Below are 21,365 nucleotides of genomic sequence, written 5' to 3' on the forward strand. Positions count from 1 at the left end.
GTAGTGTTAGGTTTAATTGTAACTTAGGTTAGTATTTATTTTACAGGTAATTTTGTAATTATTTTAACTATTTTAGCTATTAAATAGTTCTTAACTATTTAATAGCTATTGTACCTGGTTAAAATAAATACAAAGTTACCTGTAAAATAAATATTAATCCTAAAATAGTTATAATATAATTATAATTTATATTGTAGCTATATTAGGATTTATTTTACAGGTAATTATTTATCTTTAAATAGGAATAATTTATTTAATAAGAGTTAATTAATTTCGTTAGATGTAAATTATATTTAATTTAGGGGGGTGTTAGTGTTAGGGTTAGACTTAGCTTTAGGGGTTAATACATTTATTAGAATAGCGGTGAGCTCCGGTCGGCAGATTAGGGGTTAATAAGTGTAGGCAGGTGGAGGCGACGTTGTGGGGGGCAGATTAGGGGTTAATAAATATAATACAGGGGTCGGCGGTGTTAGGGCCAGCAGATTAGGGGTACATAAGGATAACGTAGGTGGCGGCGCTTTGCGGTCGGCAGATTAGGGGTTAATTATTGTAGGTAGCTGGCTGCGACGTTGTGGGGGCAGATTAGGGGTTAATAAATATAATATAGGGGTCGGCGGTGTTGGGGCAGCAGATTAGGGGTACATAGGGATAATGTAAGTAGCGGCGGTTTACGGAGCGGCAGATTAGGGGTTAAAAATAAAATGCAGGTGTCAGCGATAGCGGGGGCGGCAGATTAGGGGTTAATAAGTGTAAGGTTAGGGGTGTTTAGACTCGGGGTACATGTTAGAGTGTTAGGTGCAGACGTAGGAAGTGTTTCCCCATAGCAAACAATGGGGCTGCGTTAAGAGCTGAATGCGGCTTTTTTGCAGGTGTTAGGTTTTTTTTCAGCTCAAACAGCCCCATTGTTTCCTATGGGGGAATCGTGCACGAGCACGTTTTTGAGGCTGGCCGCGTCCGTAAGCAACTCTGGTATTGAGAGTTGAAGCTGCGTTAAAAATGCTCTACGCTCCTTTTTTGGAGCCTAACGCAGCCTTTATGTGGACTCTCAATACCAGAGTTATTTTTATGGTGCGGCCAGAAAAAAGCGGGCGTTAGTTTTTCGGGTCGTTACCGACAAAACTCCAAATCTAGCCGTAAGGAAGTTATTTATATAAGATATGTAATTATATGTTATTAATCAATTGTGTAATTGTTTTCCTTATAGGCACATCAAATAAAACATTTTTTTGTCAGGGGAGGGATCCTCACAATTTTACTGAAGCAAAACTTAATAGACTAATATATAATTAAAAAATGATTATATGTGCCCTTATAACACACACTTAATAGACTTACCTCAGATAAGGTTTTTGAAAAACAGCCTTATAAATCTACATTTCCTATGTTTCATTTAGATTCTTTGAAGCAAACATGTAATTGTGAGGTAGATCAGAGATGCATTAATAGTACAAAGTGTATAAACAGTGCATGCCTCTAGAGCTCCTAGCCATACTAATAACCTAGTTATATATTTATATATTTTTTAAAATATAGGAAAAAAAGAGCACTCAAATAAAACACTTTTGCTTAAACCTTTATTATGAATAACACTTAGAATTTCACTATGAATATAAAAAAGGTGCAAGTCAATAAGTTGATTTCAATAGTAGAAAGGGGATCCTCACTATCAATGCAATAATAATACCTTCTACCTAATATGGCAATTAAAGTTGCACCTAGTTTAGGGATCAATTTACTAAACAAATAAATACTTCTTCAATACTTCTGTCAGCTGGCACTATTTCTCTGCCCTGGTCTACACATCAGTCACTTGCTCCAAGTGCCTAAAGCATCAGTTTCTTCACAGTGATCTCTTCCTTGAAGTAAATTATTTTACCAAGGGACTGGTCAGATGTCTTAGAGACTAACAGCAAGATTTTAAAAAATCTGACAGTCTCAATATGATATTGATGCAGGTCAAGCCATATTTATATTTTAAAACACTATTCAAAGGAAAATACAACAAAAAGAATGCAACCCTTATGAAAATGTATTGTACCAAATTATGTGTGAATGAAGTTGTGGTCTGGGTTAATATCTGTCCTTGAACTATGGGCTGTGGAGAGTGGAGATTTTCTGACAACATTTATCCCATTGCCCTGCACTGTTTTATCCAGAGAAAGCAGTGACCCCAACCAGGATTTTGGAATCAGTCTGCAGCAAAGTGCCTTATATACTGAAGGGACTGGCTGTCACATGGATAGATGTCTGCCCATAGACTGGAATCTTTCTACTGACACCATAAACTTAGCTGTCTGAACACAAATGCAGTATCTGCCCACACACATATATACTGCCAGCACATACAGTATACTCATACAAGCTGATTGCAACACATGAAAAACTATACATGCACCGTGGCTTAGCTTGGTTCTTGTTGTAAGGGGGTTTTACGGTTCCTGTATCCCTTTCTTCTGTTACATCCACTGTCACCCCTCCCCTGACACTAGACACTATTAATACCCTGCTATCCCTCTAACCTTTGAGGGCAGTAATGTGGGAGGATGGGGGGCAGTAATCCTCAGTGTCAGTGTGATAGCCCGGTTACCTGTCTTGCGGATCCTCAGAGCCCTAGCTAAATTGTCCTTATCACTTGAGCAGCTCCTCCTTTCACCCCAGCTGTTAGCATTCCTTTCCCTGGGTTTGAAGCTTGTTTGGCACAGATCTCATCACAACATATACAAAGTGCCAAATCATCAGCTGACTGGGCACATGGATACATTGATTAGTGCCAAGGGGCCAAGTCTGGAAGTGTCTGGGCTACCTGCTTGATTCTTCTGAGTAGCTGCCACTGAGAGTGAAATCTAGGGCTAGGTGTCTGCAACACAATTATCAACTTGCATCCTCATATGCAATCATTTATCTACTGAGCACACTGTACCAAGAGTGTTAACCGAAAAAAAGGAGAGTGACTGGTGGTTCAAGATTACAGAGAAAGGACACATCTGTATAGTTCCAAAAGATTCCAGCACCTGGGGGACACACAGTGTGCAAACTAGGAGGGCTCTGCACAATCCCCCAACAATAGCAGAAACTCAAGAAATAGCTGCATCGCCAAACTGCAGAAGAAATTAGGAGTTTATTGAGCCAGACTGTACAAATCAACAACGTTTCGGACAAATGTCCTTAGTCATGTATATATATTGTTGATTTGTACAGTCTGGCTCACTAAACTCCTGATTTCTTCTGCAGTTTGGTGGTGTGGCTATTTCTTGAGTTGCTCTATAGTGCCAATGCAGTTTCCCAGCAAACATCTACTATTCATCCCACATCTGCTATACTAGTCTCTCAACCACCTACGCTTTACAGTACATCCTACCAGGTTTTTGAACTGAAAACAAAGACTTTTTTTTTTATTTTAAATAGGAAGTGGTTATACTTCACATGGTTTTCACGTTTCACCACCTGCAATTTTAAAAAGGAGAAAACCCAGATCCCTACAGCACCTAAATTGAAGGGCTTACAAGTGAAGTGCTAATGTAACGTGTGCCCATAAATTGCCAGTTCACAGGTGCTCGTTAAATAACTAGCCATTACAAGTGGCTGGTTAATGCTACCGCAAGCTTGAGGTAGCACTTTGCACTAAGTGCAATTAACCAGCACTCTGGTTAATTAAAAATATGTCCCCCAATTGCCCCCAAATAAAGTGTACAGTTCTTTTAAAAAAATAATAAAAATAATACACATAAATAAACACATAAATATATATGTATATATTCATAAACAAGGAAAAGTGGACAGCACTCTCAGACCGGACCGGGTGTGTGCGTGGCTGCATTTGTATGGCTGTATTAGGGACCCAGGTTTTTGGAAGAAGCCTTGACGTGGTACCCGGTCATGGGATGTGTACCCGGTCCGGTCTGAGAGTGCTGTCCACTTTTCCTTGTTTTGCTTACATCTAGGGTGATTACATAAGTCCCTGAACCCTGACTTGTTCCCAGTTTGTTTGATTAAGAGCTTGCATTTGTGTGGTGCGTGGCTCCATTTGTGTGGCTGTATTAGGGACCCAGGTTTTTGGAAGAGACCTTGACGTGGTACATGGGCTTGTCCCATTTGGCCAAATGTGGTAACTGACTCTTCCAGTTTTGCTTTTAATATTAGCTGAGTGCTTGTGAGTGAGTGATGGACTTTTTCTGTGTGCTATATATTCATAAACATATTTATTTTACATTTGCTGCCCAACTCTAGGTTCTTTGCTGTGTCTCACGGCATCAGAACGCGGCTCCCATTGGAGCTTATGGAAGCGCCCTCTTGTGAGCCCAATGCTTCCAGGCAATGCAAGCGTGAGGTCGCGTTTGCATTGCGCTTAACTTTTAATACCATTATATCATTTGTGTGCACTGGTATTACTGATACTGGTATTTCACTCGTAATCTAGGCCTTTGTAGTGTGTTATTTTATCACAATAAATCTTAGTAGTATTTGCTTCTCTACTTTAAACAAACAGTTTGGACATTATTTGAGGATAGATCTTTATTACTTGCCAAATTTGCTTATTTGGAGGCAGATATTACCATTATGTTGGGATCCCTATTCTTGTAAATGTTAAACAAACTTCTCCAGTTGCAGTGTTATATGTTCTGAGTGATATTCTAAGCATGCTTTACATAATAAAGGTTGAGGTAAGAGTACTTTATATGAGTTCCCTATTCTTCAGCACTGGCATAATATTGCTTTTCGGCTCCTTAATTTACCTGGGAGATACAAGAACACTATAATCATCGTTATATTTTTGCCTTGGAGGTCAAAGAGCTGCCATGCAGAGACACGTTAAGACTGCAAATATATTTTGTTATCTTCATTTGAAGTAAAAGAAAAAAAAAAAAAGATGAGAAGTTACACCTTGCATACTTTTAATGTATTGTACTTTATTAAAGCATTATATTATTTAATATCCTTTAACACAAAAGGCCATATTGAAAAAAAAAGTCTTGGAATTAATGTTTCTTGTGCTAAACTTCTGCTATAACAAAGAATAACCGTAAAATCACCTATGAGTATATTTGCAAATGCTTACAATGTTTTCTAGTTCCTATTTTATGATAGTTTTTAGACACAATATTATGAAAAACATGAATTTTAAAAAATAAAATTAAAAAGCAAAATCACCACATTTGAAGTGAACTGGTGGGGTGGAGATGCTTCTGCCCCTCCTTTATATTTACTAAAAGAAAATTAAAGATAATTCTATACCTCTCCACTTAGGTCAGCGTAAGAATGACAAATATTAAATCCAGACACATTTTGATGACTGTGATTTGGCTGAATGCAGTCTAGTGGCCAGAATATCATAGGTAGAAATTGTGACTATACCAAAATGTCTCCACCAATGGCATTGCAAATAAACTTTATGTCAGGTGAGTTGTGCAGCACTTTAGGTGTTAGGGTTAGGCTAGTTTAGGGCTGCAAAACAAAGTATTGCAGCTCTCTCTATTGTCCAAGAGTTACACAGTGACAGTTTAGCTGATATATTATGACAGCTACAATATAGTCCTCTGGGCAAAATTCCTTATAAGAACCAATGCACAATGTGGGCTTTTGAAACTGAAGGGCTACATGTGTCATCTGTTAATGATACTAGCTCCCCATAACTGATATTCATTGTCATATTGCCTACCAACTAATCTTTGGATACTTAACTACGTCTAAATCTATTATTTGAATATTGATTCACCAAGATCAGTAACACTTTTAATAATGTGTTTCAACACCTGGCTGGATGCCCTACAGGGGGTTGGAGGAGAGCAATACTGATGAATGCACCTGGAAAAACTTTGTGATAAATGACAGTTGTTGTAAACCCCTCATTGTCAATGCTGGTACCTGTCACTGAGCAGTACCTCAATCTTACAATATGTTACAAAACTAGCAAACAAAACAATTTTTTAATTCAGCTTTATTGTACTATATGCCCATAAAATGTTGCATGTTTTCAATTCATAAAAGACTGTTTCTATGTTCTATAAAGATAGCACTATAAGTGAAATCTAGCATAATATTGTATTACAGATTGTAAGGTTAAGATTAATATAAAAACGTAAACAAAACAAAACTTATTGAAGTTAATCAGGGTATAAATATTACTTTCAGTAATTCAAATAATTTACCTTTAGCAACTTCTTAAAACAGAGAAGAAAAATACATAACAATAGTTAGCTATATTTAAAGTTAATAATAAAGTCACATAAGCACATTGAATGGATGAGTCAGTGAACTATAATTTTAGTTTTCTCTCAGCCAAACAAGGAAGTTAGCCAGCACTTGTTAATGTGGGAGACTCCTCTCATTCATTGGAAAAAAAGATATATCTTGTTACTTCTCTTATGGAAAAAAGTATCACTTTACCACATGCAGATGAATAAAATGACACCTGTGTTTCCCAACCAAATGTATGTAATGTACAAATGTTATGGTATGCAATGACAATAAAAGTATGCAGAATAAAAGAGAAAAAAATGTTTCCCTATTCAAAACATGTACATCCCCAGGCAGGATGTGATTTTATTAAGAATGACATTTATATTGGAAACATTCTGCTGAACATAACATTGTTAGATAGATAAATAGATTGATAGATAATAGTAGATGATGGATTTTAAACTACTTCAGCTAACTTTGTGGTCAGTTATGTTTAATCTGTAATGAAACGTACAATGATTCAGTTATTTTGTTAACGATGCAGTGTGGCTTTTACACCATCAAAGAAATGTGAGAATGTAAATACCATTCCTTGCTTACGGCTAAGAAGTGTCAGACTGTTATGAAACTGGATTTTGTGCTCTGCAGCAGCAAGCTGACATGCTCACAAGTTATATGAGTAAATAGTTGTAGCTACATTGAATAGACTCCCAGCAAAATATATAGGATTTATAATAAATTGTAACCAAAGGCCTATAATAACTGGAATCAAAAATATCAAAATAGTTTAATTTTAATAATATCAGATATAGTACATCATGCAGATTCTTTTTTCCAGTTTTGTTTTACTTAATTATACAGAATTCTTTATCTATTTGTTTATAGGTTATTATGCTACATTTATATATTTATGATACATATTTATAACAAAACTAACTTTGCTTCAATAAAGTATTTTCCTAAAACGTTTTATATACATGAGATTATACATTCTTAAACTGACAAAAATGGGATTTGAGGCATATAGACAATAAAATACCATAAAAAAAAAAAAAAAGGAAAACTAAATTTGTTTGCATTTACAAACAAATCAGATGCTTATGTCAAACACCATAAAAAAGCTTCTAGATATATGATAAAAAGGTTACATAAAAAATAAATAAAACAATACTATGCCGGTTGAGAATTGTGGTTTGACAACAACAAGTGTTTATAAATACATTGCAGATTCTCTACTATGTTTTACCACAGTTAATTTACTGGGTAAGTTATTAAACGTTTTGGAACTTTAGGAATTTCTTATAAAAAATGTTTAAAGTTTCATAGCCACTTGTTATTCAGCTTATTTGACATATAGGAGTAAATGAATAACGGGGTTATATTAATGATAGTTAATTAAAACAATGCCAGTTACAACAGACATCAAGTCTACTGCTATGTAGTTGTAAACATTTCATTATAACTATATTGTTATTTAATATTTAACACTAGATTGTTTTTTTAGAGCATTAAAAATCATACATCTGATACAAGGCAGTTAACAAGACACTGTCAATATACAATGAACAACTTAAAATGCTATCTTAATCATTAACACTGTTCTTACCTTGCACTTGATTTTTTCCATGCAGAAAAAGTGCTAACAGACAAAACCATTCAATCCCCATTCGTTTTTACTTGTGGCTGTACAAATAATAAAACAAAAGCAGTTATTTTCTTCAATATAACATAGCTGGAATGTGGATTCTATGCCTAAATCCCAGATATTATGTACTTACAATTCCCACAAACACCGAATCAGTAAAAGACTGAGAGTGTGTATGTATAATGTTAGCAACACCCTTGTAAAGCAAAGAAAGTATTCAACCTGCAGATTGTAACTTCCTTGTTTTCCTTATAAGGAGTACAGGTATGTAATCATAAAGAAGGTGGGGAACATAGCCAGGTAAAGTGCACGTCTCACAGCCCTACAGACAGTGCATCTGTTTTGTTGACCTGTGTTCTGGTGACAAATTATTTTTGATGTCACAAAGCTCAGGTTTCATATCAAGTTAAAAAGAAGGTTGTTTTATCCTTATAATGTCTTTAGGAATGTGGGATTCCTGGTTTGTTTGTCAACCCCCTCCCTTCTCCACTTGGAAGGAAGCCTATAAGAAATCACTAGAAACAACAATGAGAGAGAGGAGAGAGGGTTAAAAACACAAGGTTGTAACCGAACTGGAAATTGACCATGATATTGAAGGAGATATGTAGGTATCAATGCATAGTGCACTGTTTGTATTAGTTGTTGCTTATCAACGTGTTATGTGTAATAAAATACTTTTTCATTTCAGATGTATTTTGTGCCAGACAGAGATAGGTCTAATAGACCTGGATAATAAATATTAATAAAGACACATTTGGTACATAGCACTTCTTATATGCCAAGGTTGTAGAAGAGCAAAACTAGCTGCTTTTATCGTGCTGTTAGACCAGAATCAAACCTCTCATACTATTTGGGAAATGTATTGTATGTACTGATGATCATATATACATACAATTGCACAATTCTATATTGAACTTGTTTTTGTTGTTGTTTCTTTGTAAATACATTTAAGTTTATGAATATATATATATATATATATATATATATATATATATATATATATATTCCATTCTCTAAAAATTGTGCACTCTATTATTTTAACTTTTCACTTAACATAAAAGCGAGAAAATGTCAGGGCTATTGCCCCGTATCCTTATCTCAGCAACTACCTATGGAATCTCTTGATGACCTCATATATGACATAATCACTGCTCTAATTGTAAACATATTGCACCATAAATGACATAATTAACTATAACTCACTTATAGGAGTTTTTACTTATTACTTTACAGATGTGATGGCGCACCTACACTAGGCTCATACACCTCCATATTCAACCAGGAAAAAAAAGGTTACAACTTATAGCTTCATAGTAAACTTTAAATAAATGATAACTTTTCAAGCTTATTTGCTTACATTGCATGTAAATATACTTCAAGTCATCTGTGTATCCTCGTGCTTGTTCAAAAAGGACTACCATGGAATACATGTCCCATAAATGAAGCAAATGGACGTGTAATACACTCTAAAGGGAAATGTGATAAGCAAAAATCAAGCAAAAGCTTATATTTGCAGGAAAAACATACTAATGCTTGTAAAGTATGTATTTTGTTATTTAATCAGATCTGTTATAGAGTATGCTTTAAAAATGTATGTTAAATTGCTCCTTTTTATATTTTGATTAAATGTGATTGCTGTTGCAGCATGCTCTGGTGAAAATATGGTTCCATAACAGAAATGTAGATACGTTTGTGTTGTTGTCTTTTCTGTTTGCTGTTCCTTACAAAGTAGATTGGGAACTTTTGTAATGTATTTTGGTGGGAACTAGCTAGAGTGTAGAGTGTTTTTGACTAGCACAATCACTCAATGTTCCTACAATATAAAAAATTACAATTACCAATTGTTTCCTGCAACAATATACATTTATGCATTGACAGTAGACCACACCTAAAACAGCAGAGAAGGATAGCATACTAGCACTATCACTGTTTACAAGGCCCTTTCACTATAAAACAGCAGTAGCATACCAGCAGGTTGGAATGGAATTTAAAGGGATATTCTGGTCAAAATTTAAATGCACATAGATGAATTACATCTTTGAATGGAAACATATTTGCAATATACATATATTGGCAAAAATGCTTCTAGTAAAAGTTATCACAGTTATTGTGTTTTTCTCTGCAAGTGCATGGGAAGGATTGCTGTATATGCTCATTTAAAATACTGCAGCTGTTCAGCATGCCAGTGGGGCTGGTGTTATGTCAGCAATTAACAAATTGAATCATTACTAAATGATACAAGCACCTTAGGCTCTCTGAAAAAGTTCTGTGCTTAAAATGCTGGTGCACAGTGCATATTTAAATACATATTTAAAACAGCTATTGCTTTTATTGGAAGCATTTTTGCTAAAACATGTATAATACAAAAATGCTTCTATTAAAAACTGAAATGCTTCCTTGTAGATTCCAGTTTTGGCTGGAATGTCCCTTTAATTCCAAAGAAAACTAACTATGCACAAAAATATTTTCTATATTTGAGTGGGAAAATAAACTTTTTATTTTTCTCTCTTAATATTTCATCTCTTACCTTTTCCCCACAATATCTACGTCGTTCTATTCACTCTTTTATGTTTTTGCTGCATAAGGAATTTTATTACAAACTGTATGTGCAATTCTACAGAGCCTTCTGAGAAGCAGCAAGTAGATATCTATCTCACACTTTTTTGATTGACACGATGCTTAAGGATAAATGACTCACATAATGATATATACCCACCAGGCCATCATAACTTCTGTACAGATCTCTGTTAACATCTTAATAGTTTGGAAAGAACTCACAGTTTGAACACATTGCTTGAGAAAAGGCATAGTTTATCCTTTACACATATGTACTAAATGACAGACAATCACAGGTTGATTTAATTGCTTTATTATTTACATGTTTTACTCATGTGATACTCTGACAATATTTTTCAATAAAGTTTTGAGAAAAAACACAAAAAAAATTCCTGATTAAATTAATTTCTGTGAGAGCCTTAAATATGGACTATAACGATCCTTATTAATTTGTTTTAAATGATTTGTTTTAATGCCATATATAGTTTCACAAGCGTTTGAAAAGATCTTCATGGAACAAAGTTTTAACTGGCCAGTGTCAAACTGCTACGTCATCCAAAAAATTATTCCTTTTATCGTGTTAAAGAAACATTAACGTGACATTTTACACTAAGGGCCATATTACAAGTGGAGCGCTATTTACCGATCCTGCACTAACGTTTTCGTATTAAAAGTTGAAAGTAAAACGTTTTCACTCATGCACTAACCCGACGCACCTATCGTGACTGTATTAAAATATTCCCCCATGCACTTCAATGGGGCAAGAAAAGTGGAAAAAAACTAACACCCTACTCGTGCTTAAACCCGATCGCATTCTCTCAAGTGCGCTAACACGGCCTGACCTGAAATATTAATATTTCACATTCCAATGTTCTTCACAAAGAAGAATATTTTCCATTTATTAATAAATAGATATTTCTATACACATCTGATGTTTTTTGGTTTTATATATATATATATATATATAATTATATATAGGTATATATATATATATATATATATATATATATATAATATCTATTTAAAATTACATGGGGCATATTCCCCAATTTGAAGAACATTGGAATGTTAAATATTTAGAGTGAATACACAGTTAAACACTTTATTAAATACTAGGCGATAAGCCTGCCCAGAGGGCAGTCTATGTTTAAAAACTACAACCCCCCTAAAAAAAAAAAAAACTAAAATTACAGAAAAAAATAAACAAAGGTATCCAAAATAAAAAATGTAAACCTAAACTAATACCCATATAAAAATAAAAATACTAAACTACCAATAGCCCTTAAAAGGGCCTTTTGTAGGGCATTGCCCTAAATTAAACAGCTCTTTTACCTCTAAAAATTACTAAATCCCCCCTAACAGCAAAAAAACCCCAACCACCAAACCCCCCAAAATAAAAAAAAACTAACGCTAAGAAACTAAACTACCCATTGTCTCTAAAGGGGCATTTGTAAGGGCATGCAGCTCTTTTACTGCCCCAAAAAACCCTAATCTAATTTTTTTTTTAAATCAGCCAATAGGATTAGAGCTACTGAAATCCTATTGGCTGTTCAAATCAGCCAATAAGATCTCATTAGCTCTCATCCTATTGGCTGATTTTAAAATATTAGTCAATAGGAATGCAAGATACACCAATAAATATGGGGTACCTTGCATTCAATCTTCAGTGTGCGGCAGACGATCACATGAAGAGGAGCCTTCATGCCGCCGAAGACCACCACTGAGGATCACCACATCTGGGAAGACCGCTACACACCTCTGCTCCACTCCGCGCCACCTTCGTTGTTGATGAAGATAGAAGATGCTGGACCCGCCTGGAAGAAGACCTTCTCCACCGGACTTCAGGAACCGTGAGTTCATTTATTTTTATTTTTTTCTATTTTTAAAATTAGGGATTTTGGCAATTGAAAAAGAGCTGAATGCCCTTTTGAGGGCAATGTCCATACAAATGCCCCTTTAAGGGCAATGGGTAGTTTAGGTTTTTTTAGTGTTAGGTTTTTTGGGGGGTTTGGTGGGTGGTGTTTTTTTGGTGGTTGGGGGGTTTTACTGTTAGGGGGGACTTGGTTTATTTTTAATGTAAAATAGCTGATTTATTTAGGGCAATGCCCTACAAAAAGCCCTTTTAAAGGTTATTGGTAGTTTATTCTTAGATTAGGGGGTGTTTTTATTTTGGGGGGGCTTTTTTATTTTCATAGGGATTAGGTTTCATTTTTTATTTTGGATAATGTGGTTTATTATTTTGTGTAATGTTAGACTTTTTTTTATTTTCTGTAATGTTAGATTAGTTTAAATTTATGGCTAGATTTAGAGTTTTGTCGGTAAAGACCCGCATAGCTAACGCAGCTTTTTTTCCTACCACTGCTTCCAAACAACGCTGGTATTTAGAGTTGTCTGAAGGGCTGCGTTAGGCTCCAAAAAGGGAGCGTTGAGCCGAATTTACCACCACTTCAACCCTCAATACCAGCGTTGCTTACGGTAGCGGTAAGCTGGCAAAACGTGCTCATGCACGATTTACCCATAGGAAAAAATGGGGCAGTTTGGGCTGGGAAAAAACCTAACACCTGCAAAAATGCAGCGTTAAGCTGCCAATGTAGCCCCATTGTTTCCTATGGGGAAACACTTTCTAAGTCTGCACCTAACACCCTAACATGAACCCCAAGTCTAAACATCCCTAACCTTACACTTATTAACCCCTAATCTGCCGACCCCACTATCGCTGACACCTGCATTACACAATTAACCCCTAATCTGCTGCTCCGGACACCGCCGCCACCTACATTATCCCTATGAACCCCTAATCTGCTGCCCCCAACATCGCTGACACCTACATAATATTTATTAACCCCTAATATGCCCCCCCCAACGTCGCCGCCACCTAACTTCAAGTATTAACCCCTAATCTGCCGACCGGACCTCGCCGCTACTATAATAAATGTATTAACCCCTAAAGCTAACCCTAACACCCCCCTAAATTAAATATAATTTTAATCTAATGAAATAAATTAACTCTTATAAACTAAAGTATTCTTATTTAAAACTAAATACTTACCTGTAAAATAAACCCTAATATAGCTACAATATAACGAATAATTATATTGTAGCTATTTTAGGATTTATATTTATTTTACAGGCAACTTTGTATTTATTTTAACTAGGTACAAAAGCTATTAAATAGTTAATAACTATTTAATAGCTACCTAGTTAAAATAAATACAAAATTACATGTAAAATAAATCCTAACCTAAGTTACAATTAAACCTAACACTACACTATCATTAAATTAATTACATAAATTACCTACAATTACCTACAATTAAATACAATTAAATAAACTATTCTATAATACAAAAAAACAAACACTAAATTACAAAAAATAAAAAAATATTACAAGAATTTTAAACTAATTACACCTAATCTAAGCCCCCTAATAAAATAATAATAAAAAAAAATAATAAAAGTCCCTACCCTAGTCTACATTACAAAGTAATCAGCTTTTTTACCAGCCCTTAAAAGGGCTTTTTGCGGGGCATGCCCCAAAGTAATCAGCTCTTTTGTTTGTAAAAAAAAAATTCAACCCCCCCAACATTAAAACCCACCACCCACATACCCCTACTCTAACCCACCCAAACCCCCCTTAAATAAACCTAACACTACCCCCCTGAAGATCTCCCTACCTTGAGTCATATTCACCCAGCCGGGCCGAAGTCTTCATCCGATGGGGTAGAAGAGGACATCCAGACTGGCAGAAGTCTTCATCCATATCAGGGCAGAAGAGGACATCGGGACCGGCAGACATCTTCATCCAAGCGGCATCTTCTATCTTCATCCATCCGGAGCGGAGCGGAGCGGAGCCATCTTCTTCCCAGCTGACGCGGATCCATCCTCTTCAACCGACGCCTACTCGCCGAATGAAGGTTCCTTTAAATGACGTCATCCAAGATGGCGTCCCTTGAATTCCAATTGGCTGATAGGATTCTATCAGCCAATCGGAAATACGGTAGGAAAAATCTGATTGGCTGATTCAATCAGCCAATTAGATTCAAGTTCAATCCAATTGGCTGATCCAATCAGCCAATCAGATTGAGCTCGCATTCTATTGGCTGATCGGAATTTAATTTTTTTTTTGTATTATAGAATAGTTTATTTATTTGTATTTAATTGTAGATAATTGTAGGTAATTTATTTAATTAATTTAATGATAGTGTAGTGTTAGGTTTAATTGTAACTTAGGTTAGGATTTATTTTACATTTAATTTTGTATTTATTTTAACTAGGTAGCTATTAAATAGTTATTAACTATTTAATAGCTTTTGTACCTAGTTAAAATAAATACAAAGTTGCCTGTAAAATAAATATAAATCCTAAAATAGCTACAATGTAATTATTAATTATATTGTAGCTATATTAGTGTTTATTTGATAGGTAAGTATTTAGTTTTAAATAGGAATAATTTAATTAATTTTAGGAATATTATTTCGTTTAATATAAATTATATTTATGTTAGGGGGTGTTAGGGTTAGAGTTATGTTTAGGGGTTAATAACTTTATTATAGTAGTGGCGACGGTGCGGGCGGGAGATTAGGGGTTAATAATTGTAGGTAGGTGGCGGCGATGTTAGGGAGGGCAGATTAGGGGTTAACACAATTTATTATAGTGTTTGCGAGGTGGTAGTGCGGCGGTTTAGGGGTTAATACATTTATTATAGTGGCGGCGAGGTCCGGTCGGCAGATTAGGGGTTAATAAGTGTAGGTAAGGTAGCGGCGATGTTGGGGGGCAGATTAGGGGTTAATAAATATAATATAGGGGTCGGCGATGTTAGGGGCAGGAGATTAGGGGTTCATAAGTATAAGATAGGTGGCGGCGATGTCCGGTTGGCAGATTAGGGGTAAAAAAAAATTATTAGAGTGGCGGCGATGTGGGGGGCCTTGGTTTAGGGGTACATAGGTAGTTTATGGGTGTTAGTGTACTTTAGAGCACAGTAGTTAAGAGCTTTATATTCCGGCGTTAGCCCATAAAGCTCTTAACTACTGACTTTTTTTGGCGTTAGGAGTCATGTCGGTAGAGGCTCTACCGCTCACTTCTCCCAAGACTCCAAATACCAGCGTTAGGCAGATCCCATTGAAAAGATAGGATATGCAATTGGCGTAAGGGGATCTGCGTTAGCCTGGAATTGCGGTAGGGAAGTGAGCGTTAGACCCTTTCCTGCCTAACTCTAAATACCAGCGGCCGGCCAAAAGCAGCGTTAGGACCCCTTAACGCTGCTTTTGACGGCTAACACCAAACTCTAAATCTAGCCGTTAGTTTTCTTTATTTTTAAAGTTATGTTAGTTTTTTATTTTAATTGTAATTTAGGTTTTTTTTTATTTATGTAATGGGGTTAATTTAGGGGGCTTAGTGATTAGTTATTTGCGTTGTGGGGTTTAGGGGCTAATAGATTTATTATGTTAATTGTGATGTGGATTAATGGCGGTTTAGGGGTTAATAGATTTATTAGGTTAACTAGCGATGTGGGTTAATGGCAGTTTAGGGGTTAATATATGTATTAGGTAGTTTGCTATGTTGGGGTTGGCGGATTTAGGGGTTAATAATATTATTAGGTAGTTGGTTGTTGTTTTTTTCTTAATGCTTATTGCTGGCGGTTAGTTTTTTTTTAATACTTATTGCAGGTGGTTAGTTTTTTTTTTAAATGCTTATTATGGGCAGTTAGTTTTTTTTTAACATTTATTGTGGGCGGTTAGGTTTTTTTTTTTTTAAGGCTTCGAGTGTGGCTATGCTGCATCCAGGTGATTCTTTCACCACCCTGCCATTTTCGGGAATCCAGGTGAATTCTTTTGGCTGCACGCGCAGCCAGCATTCTTTTGGCTGCCTCACGCTGCCAACATTCCTTTGAGGATGCGTGCGCAACTGGTGACGGCAACGGACGCGTTACAAACGCGATTATATATAGATATTGCATAAATATATTTTTTTCATCTACTTGACTGCAAAGGCTCCAATGTCTCTCTCTCTCTCTCTTCTCTCTCTCTCTATCTATCTATCTATCTATCTATATATATACAGTATATACACATAGCTACATACATACAGTATTTCGTTTTGCGAAACAGTTAACCAGAGCTCTGAGGTCACAGTAATCAATCTAGGATAAATTGTGATTGCTCATGCGTTTGCATCTACTTTCAACTTGTAATACGGGCGATCCTTCTGACGCACACAAACAGCTGCAATAAACCTAATATCGCTCACACGTAACTGTTAGTGTTCCATTTATAATCTGGCCCTAAATACATTTTATGCACTTCCTTCAAATTATGGGTGCCACAATTTTGGAACCTGTATTACACTGCAGGTATCTGAAGGAAAGTTGCTGCACACGTGCAAACAAGTCAGCACTGGAATGCAGTGAAGGAGGCAGGGAATAACTTTAGGACTATGCTTATAAATGTATTTAGGGCCAGATTACAAGTGGCACATTATCAGATTTTTTTGCTTGCATGGTAACTGCGCTCAAAGAAATTTTTTAATGTTGCCAGGTTAGTGTACGCATTATATATATATTTATGTATATATATATATATATATATATATATATATATACTGTATATTGTAATAATCTTATTTTATTTATTTGTTTATTAAAATATTTTACCAGGAAGGATACATTGAGATTTCTCTCGTTTTCAAGTATAACCTCTGCTCACAATTTTCTGCCCTGTTGTAGGTATGGAGGCTTAACAAAAAGTCATACCCAGCACCAGATACTATAAAGATTAAGGGGAATGGTCCAGATACGAGAACTATTATTTAAGTACACCAAAGAAGCAGTTAATTAAAGGACTTTCTCTGCTGAACCAGTATTATGCATGATGAGCATAAGCAACCACAAGCACACACTTTGTTATCTAAGACGGGAGAAACAGGAAATTAAAAATGCAAATAATAAGAATAACTCATTATGATAAATATACAGACACAGGGACAATATATAAATATTTTATTTTTATCAAAATATGAAAAATGGGTATTGTCGAACAGGCTCTATGCAGTTTCACCATTTATGAACTCTAATGTAAGCAAATCTTTATTAAAAAATAAAATATTAATTACAGTATTACCATTGTGGCTACAACTACAAAAAATTTAAAATTTTACATAATTATAGCCTTGTCCATTATGGCTTAATCACAATCTATCGGCTGCTGATTTTTTTTTTTGTATCTTTTTCTGACCAGAAAAGGCTACTTTAAAATTTGGCACGACCACAATATCATGTTTTCTGTTTTTTCCCCCCACTTACAATTGGGTTATCAGATCCTCGATAAATGACCTATTTCTCCTATGAGGTTGAAAAGTTCTCTGCTATTACAGTCCATTTTCAGGTCACTTTTCAATACCTTTTCAAGGTCAGTTTTGCCTCTTTGAATTTGATGCCTCTAGTCACTTTAGTCCTCAAAGGAGCATTTTGGACATCTTTAAAACTATTTCACTGCTGTTTGGAAACAGCCTATAATCTTGCTCATATTCAAAACACTATGAAATTGCCACAGGAGACATTCTAGGTGTTTATTAACATACATGGTATTGATTTATTCATCCCTATTGGATAGACTGTATACAGAGGACAGGGCACATTTTTAAATTTATATAGGTTCATATACATATGTCAATGGCCTCCAGTTATGAAGGTCTGCGGATCAGGTCCGCCAGACCTTGCTGAATACGGTGAGCAATACGCTCGCCGTATTCAGCATTGCACCAGCAGCTCACAAGAGCTGCTTGTGCAATGCCGCCCCCTGCTGACTCGCGGCCAATGGGCCGCCAGCAGGGGGGTATCAATCCAACCGATCCTGCAGGCTCGCCAGAAACACGGGGCATCAAGCTCCATACGGAGCTTCATACATATGCCCCTATGTGTTAAGAACCTGATATTCTGTACAGTAGGAATCTGCAGGGAAAGTCACTTCAGGACCTCTCGCAAAGTCATGATTGTGACTAACGCTACTGGTGTCTTTAGAATTGGGTCTTATACGTGGATCGCTCATTCGTGTCTTTCATAGTAACATAATGTAATCCGTTTCCTTCCACCCCACTGCTAAACCCTCTGAATGCATCTTTTATGCTGCAGAATCTGTTGGCGCTTTATAAATAAAGAATAATAAAAACAATATGTTCTCAGAATGGGCAGACTTAGCACCATTTTTTTATTGCTATATGGTTGCTTTTCAATTTTCACAAATATTGTTTGCTTTCATTTTGGTGTAAACTGAAAACAAGATGGTGACAATGGGTTTCTATACAAAGAACTTATCTTCTTTTTCTGGATTTTAACATTATTTAAACTGTAACTTATGAACCTGCTGCCTTGAACCATTGTATCTGCATGGGAGACCCTTACATGAGATTGTGCTTTTGAGAATGGATTTTTATAGGTCATGCACTTCAATGCATGCTAAGTCCAAATTCGTTTATAAAAGTAACTTAATATGCTATACAAAATATAGAAATAATTAGAATATATAAATGGTGTATGCAGAAAAAGCTTTATTATTTATTTTAATGTAAAATTCAACTAAATATGCAACAAATTAAAAATAAAATCCAGAACTTACTATAACATGGATAATACGCATATGAAAATCTAACAATAATTTGTTTTGTAATAAATTTGGCATTTTAAAGTCTTACATACATTCTCTAAATATTCTTGCAAAAGTAAAGAACACCTTAAAATTCAGTCAAGTATAGGTATTCACCCAAAATAGATGTTCTTTCATTTATTTCCCTTCACATCTGATTAATGTTGTAAAAGAACACGTGCAGTTTGATAAGCACATGACAAAGTGGATTGCTCTATGTCACTGACAAACTCCTAGGATTACATATAACTACTGCCATCGGCTATAAAGTAAATACAGTCCAACATTCTTTCCAACAAAAGAGAAGCCCTGTTAGCCTGAGAGCATGGAGAATTAAAAAACCAACATATATATTTCCACTATTTTCATTTCCCTCATTCCCTGAAGCAAAGTTTCTGCGTTGTTTGTGGTGCTCTGTGCCTTATCTGCCTACTAAAAGCTGGCATTTTGGGTTGTACCGCAGGATGGATTTCACCGTGCCTGTGCCCCTCTTAACACTATCTATTTTCACAGTGAATCCACTGTCACAGGCTAGCCACCAACCAATTCTCAACAGCAAAGCATGAAGATCCTACAAATGGTTATGCCAGTTAGGAATAATCTTGGAATTGACTGCCCAATTGAGTGCTCTTTTTATAGTATACTAAGCATCACAATTATTGGCAGATATGCAGTTTACAAATTTGATATAATCATTTTTTTATTTATTTGTTGAAAATGTTTATAAATATGATGCAATATTTTTTCTAATGTACTGTAGATAATGTGTAGACGTGTGATATGTTAGAAGTATCATCATTATGTGTTTTAATATAGAAGTCATAATATTGTGATTTCTGCATGGTTACATTATCTGGATTTATTTAAAAATGGTAAAAAGATATTTTGGAAGAGTTTAAAAAGAAATATTTGCTGAGTTTATTGGTTATATTTTCTATGTTTAATAGGGCAAACCTGTCTCTGTATATGTCTTCTATCATCTAATTATCAACCAGGATGTATAGTTTAAAAGTTTTTGCTGAGAATATATGAAAAAATCATCTGAAAAACAAGAAGCGTGCACAAAAAAGAGCAGTGTTTCTTTCAACTGAGCATGTTTAAGAGCCTTAACACTGAATAAATGCATGCAAAAATCAGACCATGCCATTTTAAGGAGGTTAAAATTAGGGATGCACCAAAATATCGGCCGCAGAAACGTTTTGCCCGAAAATTGCATTTTCGGTTATTTCAGTTTCTGTTTTTTTGCCTGTTATTTTCGATAAAATTATTGTGTAGCATATTTATAATATAACGCTAGCCTAGAGCTGCTGTTTGAGTTTATTGCTTTACTTACTGTTTTGCATATAATAATAGTTTTCTAGGATTATACTGTATTTGGATAATTTTAAAAAAATAATAATAATCTGTTAAATCTGACTCTGTTACATAGAACTGAATGCATAATGAATATTGATATTAAATTCATATCAACAATATATTATTCTCCATTCAGTCCTATATAACAGAAACAGTTTAACAGATTTTTACTTATATATATTTTTTAAGTTAGTTTTCTGTCCAATTTTGGTGTGTTACTTTCAATAAAAGTGTTTTTATTTATTTTATTGGCTTGTAGTTTTTCATTTCAGATTCATTAAATTCATTAAAAAGTCTAATATTATTAATAAAATTATAGAAAAAAACTATTGAAATAATCATTTTGTTTAAAAAAAAGGCATTTTTCGGTTTCGGTTTTCGTCCAAGGGCATCCTGAATTTTCGGTCCAGAAGTTTCATTTTGGTGCATCCCTAGTTAAAATGTGTATGCGAGTTCTAAATGGATTTTAATTGCTTCAGTTTTGAAAAACCTTCAAAAAGTCATGCAAAGTAGTGTATATGTCTCCAACTGAAAGAAACCTCATTGACGTTCACAGGTTATAAAATGCAGATAAGCAACAATCATCTGACTAAGTCATAGCGACATAATTGAGAAAATGTTCAGTGATGCTAACTATGAGTTACAGTATATGTAATAAATGATCTGTACATTTATAGCTGTCCAGAAAAGCATGGCCAAGAGGCAACATTAGAGGGACATTAAACTATTTTTTTAATTTATGCATTATAAATTATTTGCTGCATTTGAACAGATCTGCATAGAAAAGAAATACTTTAAAAGTATATGAAACCTTTCATTTTGGTAGAAAAATATGTTTGTTATTAAGGGCTTGATGACCTAAAGCTTTTTATTCAGGTGAGATGATCTAAGAAATCTTGTCAGTATGGCAAAGTCCCTCAAATATTTTTATAAAGGCAAATTTTAGTTTGAATGTGAAGCACAGACTCCTACATTACAGTACAATGCTATCTAAA

General features: G+C 35.1%; 1 protein-coding gene across 2 annotated transcripts in view; it reads right to left on the reverse strand.

The window, feature by feature from the left end:
• ITGB6 (integrin subunit beta 6) overlaps positions 1-21,365 on the reverse strand; it is a 330,575-nt gene that overhangs the window by 148,653 nt on the left and 160,557 nt on the right. Inside the window, exons 1-2 of one of the 2 annotated variants that reach the window (XM_053698352.1) lie at positions 7,956-8,032; positions 7,784-7,860 (exon numbers count right to left, since the gene is read on the reverse strand). In XM_053698352.1, the coding sequence (XP_053554327.1) occupies positions 7,784-7,844 (61 nt within the window). In that variant the 5' untranslated portion in view covers positions 7,845-7,860; positions 7,956-8,032. Of the gene's footprint in view, positions 1-7,783; positions 7,861-7,955; positions 8,033-21,365 lie in introns of those variants that run through there. The other variant, XM_053698353.1, reaches the window with a different exon arrangement.

Source organism: Bombina bombina, chromosome 1 (genome assembly GCF_027579735.1).
Source record: "Bombina bombina isolate aBomBom1 chromosome 1, aBomBom1.pri, whole genome shotgun sequence".
NCBI classification, from domain to species: Eukaryota; Metazoa; Chordata; class Amphibia; order Anura; family Bombinatoridae; genus Bombina; species Bombina bombina.